Source organism: Stigmatopora nigra, chromosome 17 (assembly GCF_051989575.1).
Source record: "Stigmatopora nigra isolate UIUO_SnigA chromosome 17, RoL_Snig_1.1, whole genome shotgun sequence".
Lineage (NCBI taxonomy): Eukaryota > Metazoa > Chordata > Actinopteri > Syngnathiformes > Syngnathidae > Stigmatopora > Stigmatopora nigra.
Genome location: NC_135524.1, coordinates 9,238,781 through 9,244,243, shown reverse-complemented (window position 1 = coordinate 9,244,243; position 5,463 = coordinate 9,238,781). Strand labels below are relative to the sequence as shown.

At 37.5% G+C, this 5,463-nt stretch overlaps 1 protein-coding gene across 2 annotated transcripts in view; it reads right to left on the bottom strand.

Moving 5' to 3' along the window:
- Positions 1–1,717: 1,717 nt before the first annotated feature.
- The window catches only part of LOC144210936 (matrix metalloproteinase-17-like), a 70,149-nt gene continuing 66,403 nt past the window's right edge, over positions 1,718–5,463 (bottom strand). For both annotated transcript variants that reach the window (XM_077737904.1, XM_077737905.1), the window contains one exon: positions 1,718–5,246. In XM_077737904.1, the coding sequence (XP_077594030.1) occupies positions 4,930–5,246 (317 nt within the window). In that variant the 3' untranslated portion in view covers positions 1,718–4,929. The remainder of the gene's footprint in view (positions 5,247–5,463) is intronic.

The window sequence follows — 5,463 nt, the reverse complement described above, 5'->3', positions numbered from 1 at the left end:
CAACACAGCTGTAGCCCTGACGTCAAGGCAGTGCTCAGTCGTCGAGCACATGGTCGAGCGTCATCATGGGCTAATGATGTCAGGAATTTACTAACTAAATATTGAGAAGTACATCATATGAAAGCCAAAATATAAGTGAGTTGGACAGGAAAACAATTAGATTAGATTAACCTTTATTCTACCAGAGGTCGTTGATAGGGAGGATTTTGTAAGTGTCTGCGCCCCGTCTGTGTCGCAAAATTCATGCTTGGCTGGTTGATGTAACTAGTTGAAGTCACTAGATCCCTAATGTCGCGATATTGTCCGCAACCACAGCTGCGTCACTACGGTATAAAATAAAATAAAAAACGGATCAACCGCCTCCGATTGATTATGCTTCCTATGTTACCTTTATTCATCCCGTATTCGGGAAATTCAGTTTGTAGCAGTAGCAAGCACAGACACAGGAAAAGACAATGTAGATCTAGATCATACTGGAACCACACCCAGGAAGCTCACCTATTGCTGTATTTGTGTCCACAATACACAAAAAGAAAGCAGGTTATGAATGCAATCTTTATAAATGGTTAAGAAGTTTAAATTAATGAATTCAATCTGAATTTCCAAATGTAGTCCCGGATTTTCAATTAATTTTGACGAAAGTTGGTATATATCTCTTAATATAAGAAAAAAAAAGTGGAAGTCAAAGAGATATTTATTTTTAAAAAAATGTAACAAATTAGTATGTATATATACACACCACTGGTGTGCAAAATACAACTCGGGCTAACTATGGCCCACGGTCCAGTTTTTATTGGTGCAAGATGCTAAAATGTTTTCACATTTCTGAGTTTGTGTTTTTTAGGGTGACTTTAACAGTACCTTTCTATTAGCTCAGGGCTTAAAACACTGAATAAAATAAAATTAAATATGTCCAATTTTAGTTTCATTTGCAACAATCTAACAACTGGGTCAGCAAAACTATTTTGACACATGATCATATCACACATGACTTACTACCTAACAAGTTGGTCATCGGCCTGCAAAACAAAACTAAAACAAATTGAAACGATTATTTATAAGCACGCTCTAAAAGTATTGGACAGAAAACCAAAAATGTACCACCACTTTAAGAGATTAAAAAAAAAAACACAAACGCCTGAACCGCGACAATACTGTTAAATATGCAGATACCACCTTAGTTTTCAAAATCTTATATCACAAAGCTCCTGTACTGCAAGATTTAGTACAAAAAAACACATAAACAAGGGCAAGCTCTAGAGGTGATTGTGTATTTCCCTTTAAAAAGAGTGCATTCTGCCAAAGCACCTTCTCTGTCTGTGCCTCACATACCTGGAACTCAATACCAATGTCCTTACGTGAACTCACGTCTCTGAACCTCTTTACCAATCAACTTAAAGACTGGCTGTTAGACGAACAAAACTGCAATCGGAAGGTTGTTTAAAACTGTGCTACTAGTGTGTATGTGTCATCGTTTATCTTCAACCTAAACAAGGGACTAAAGATGTATATATATAAATAAATAAATAAATATATATATATATATATATATATATATATATATATATATATATATATATATATATATATATATATATATATATATTCTAAACGCCGATAATGTGTAAAGAAATATTTATGAGGCAAAATGCATGTAATGTGCTTACATTATCAGCATTTTACAAAACTGCTCAAAAACCAAATGTCACAAGAATAGTCCTGTAAACAGTGTGAGATTTATTTTATTACAAAAATATCTTACATTATAAAACACCTTAAAATAACACCTCACTAAGAACAAATCAAATCTCCTTCAAATTACGGCTCATTGCTCAACCCAAATTGGGAGGTCTTTTGCTAGTTTGTGGGCATGAAGAAGAGTCAAATGGTGAGAGAAGACGAAATATTTGGCAAGAAAAAGCATCCATATCTCTTAGAAAAATACATGCAGGCCTTTCTTTCGGTTGCTTGTTGAACATAAAACAATCCGTGAGCGAAATGTTGCGAGCATTGGTAACCGGATGAACGACAGCACAGAAACTCAAGACTATGTCAATCAGTGTGAGGAAAGCTGTCATGACATCTGCCGAGCTAACAGTCTGAAGAGTACAAGGCTGGGTTGCATTCAGGTACACAATGTCCATCAACTCTCTACCATCAGTGGATATATTCTTCAATGCCACTATTAACCCTTTCAGGAAGCTCCTGCTCTCCTGTGGTGTAAAACTAAATTTCTTTATCCAATTCACAAGAAAGTGGTCCCTCGGGGACCAATTACATGTCAAACGTAACAGCAGTGAAAATGCAAAACAACTTTTCCAGAGATCCCTGTTGTTTAAATCTTGACAACAATCCACTGTTTTAGTCTAAGTAGTTGACAATATAAAAGTAGGCTTATGGTCATGTCTGATTTTGGTTCTTTAAAAAGTAGGTAACGGTAATGCTACAATATGTATTGCCAGCAAAAGAGGCGAAGATATGCCAACCTCTGTCGACTCCATTTCAGGAGTACCCTTGTTTTATGTTTTCATCAGGAGTGAATTGGATAAGCACAAAATCAAGATAAAATGTAAAAGAGAATAACATAGGGCAATTTAAATCAAACTGTTATTATGTTTTTACATTAATTGTAATATTGTGGTTTTGCAAAGCATTGAAAAAGTACAGCTTGAAGAAAATATGTATAAAAGTGAACAAAGTAAAATTTGTTGATCAATTATTAGCAAATTCAAATTTCCGCAACATTACCATAAGGTTTTCAGATGGTCCCTAACCCCCACTTGTATGATGTGCAATGTGCACGTGTTGGTCTCTTTGGAGATGGCTTCAACATGGAATATTTCGTCGAATACGAACCAATAAACTGTGAGTGTCTAGGTTTCTTTAGAGAAAATTCATCCAAATTGTCATCCATTTTGCGCTTATACCGAGCAGGCATATTGAAGACTTACCAGTACTGTGTACAGTAATCCCTCGAATATCGCGGTTAATGTAGACCAGACATGGGTGCAATAATCGAAAAATCGTGAAGTAGGGTCACCCCTTGTATAACTAGCTTTTTCTTCCTTTAGTACTGAGTCCTAGTAGCAAGCAGAAGACGGGAGTGGCTTCCCCTTGCGAGTTTCATTGAGGATTTTCACATTTTTATGAACTTGAAAAAAAAATAATAGCAGAAAAAAATCGCAAAGAAGTTACTTGACGATAAGTGAAGTCGTGATAATCGAGGGAAGACTGTACTCCTATTTCCTTTAGAACAACCCTGGAAATTATAGGATGTGTTTCAAAACAAAACACTGGTGGTTTAGTCAGCTTTAATAATACTTTCTTTCATCATGAAAAAAATGAAAATGTTAAAGCGACAGAGGCTACCTATGCAATCGATTCCGAATCAATTGCCAGACTGGAGTCGCACAAGACGACTCATTGGTCATAACTTCTGACTCGGATGATTCACAATGCATAAGTGTTACCGAAATCCTCCGGTAACAGTGCAGTTCAATCAAGATGGCGGAACATGTGGGAATAGTGTGAATTTCGAGGCATTTGAATTGGAAATTTGGTACTAATTTGGTGTTCACGTAGCGATCTTCTACGTGGCTTAACTCTGGTCAATGCTATATACGATTCAATCTAACTGTTGACTAGGCCTATTACAGAGAGTCATTAGGAGAACAAATTAGAGAACAACAATTCAGTGCATCTGTGAAATTTCTAGATCACAATTCCACACAGTTGCGTAAACATGGAAATAAAATAGCAGCAACACACCACTTGTGCATTAATGCTTAAGGTGGTTGTCGTATAAACGTGACCTAAATAAATTGAGAGAATTGTGGGTTGTGTTCTATTAGAGGGCCAGGAGCTTCTCTTTCGACCATTTGACCAATGAACATTTTTAAAAAAAAAGATTCAACGCTGATTCCTTCTTTTATTTGTAACTTGAAAATAAGGACATTTATCTGCTCTTTATGATAAAAATATGGGCAATAAGGCCTTTACCCACAATATTTTTTACAATTGGCTTTTTGATGTATCCACGATGTGTAAATTTGAGATCTTTTCAGATTGTTTGATATGTTAACATGGCAGATTGATAACTTCAACGTTCAAATGGACAACAGGAAAGCCGATCTTATAAAAAAAGGGAAGCTGACTGTTTCCATTGTCCTTGAGTGGCAAGGCTTTGGCTTTGTCTTATGGCAATAGATTGGCTTAAAAATGCAACACAAAACGATACTTTTTCTCTGCCGTGTTAAAGAATGTAGCATCACTTGTTATCGAGATTGAATATGAACACACCATCAAAATATCTTTCTATCTCATAATAATATAAATCTCTCAGGTTGAGGCACAGGTTGCCCCTTTCTAACGTTGGGTTCGTTTAAAAACGGATGAATGATTTAGTCCCTTATCTACTGTCAGAATATTACCAAGATGATTATAACATTTGAATTTGAGGAGCCCTGTTGAGTTGGTTTTACATAGTGGAGAAAATAAAAATACTTTAGTGGTTTTAAGTGAAACTGGTAGAGCACTTCAAACTAAAACCATTAAATGGATTAAGTAATCACACAATGTGTCTTTTGAAATAGGTCGAACACATTTCTAACCAGTTGGTGTCTACATTCAAAATGTCGCTTTTTGCTATGAGTTTGGTTCATAGAATTACCATGAGTACCTAGCTGCTCCAACACCTTGTATCTCTTTATCACTTAAATTTTAACTGTATAATAACCTCAAGAATGGATTACCTCCATCTGCAGTATCACTGCACAGTAAGCATCTTGTATATTGCAAGGCTTTAAATAAACACTGAATGGCTTGAGAAATAAATAAGCCAGAAAAACGAGCAAAAAAGACAGCAAGTAGTAAGATGATGTTCCGTGTTGAATGTCAGCTGGACATCTATGTACTTCCTGTGTTTTGGCATCATAGTGACATGGGGTGAAGGGTCGAGAGGGTCCAAAATGGCACCAGCAGCCACAAGAAGGAGGGAGAGAGCTGGGCCCCTAAAGGCGAGGCAGTGTCCGAAGTGCACGAGCACACCTCGTAGCCATTTTCGGCACGGTCTGGGCGCGCATCCACCCGGTTCTCTGTGCTTTCAGCCGAGGCGCCTGGCGAGTCCGACTGAATGTCGGTGCACAGCAGCCAATCCTTGGCGATGAGGCGCGGGTAGTCGGCCTCCGCCTCCATGTCGCTGCTCGGCACGCGCCAATACTCCTTACCCTTGAAGAAGTATGATGACCCTGCACAGGAAAAAGAATGCCAGATTCAAAGGAAACCTAAGAAATTTGAAATCCAAATTCAATTAATGTTTTTCTTTGAGTTGCCGCTGAGAGCCAATCGCAGGGCACAAGGAGACAAACAAAAATTCCCGTTCACACTCATACCTAGGAGCAATTTAGAATTTTCAATCTGCCAACCTTGCATGTTTTTGGAATGTGGGAGGAAACTGGAGTACTC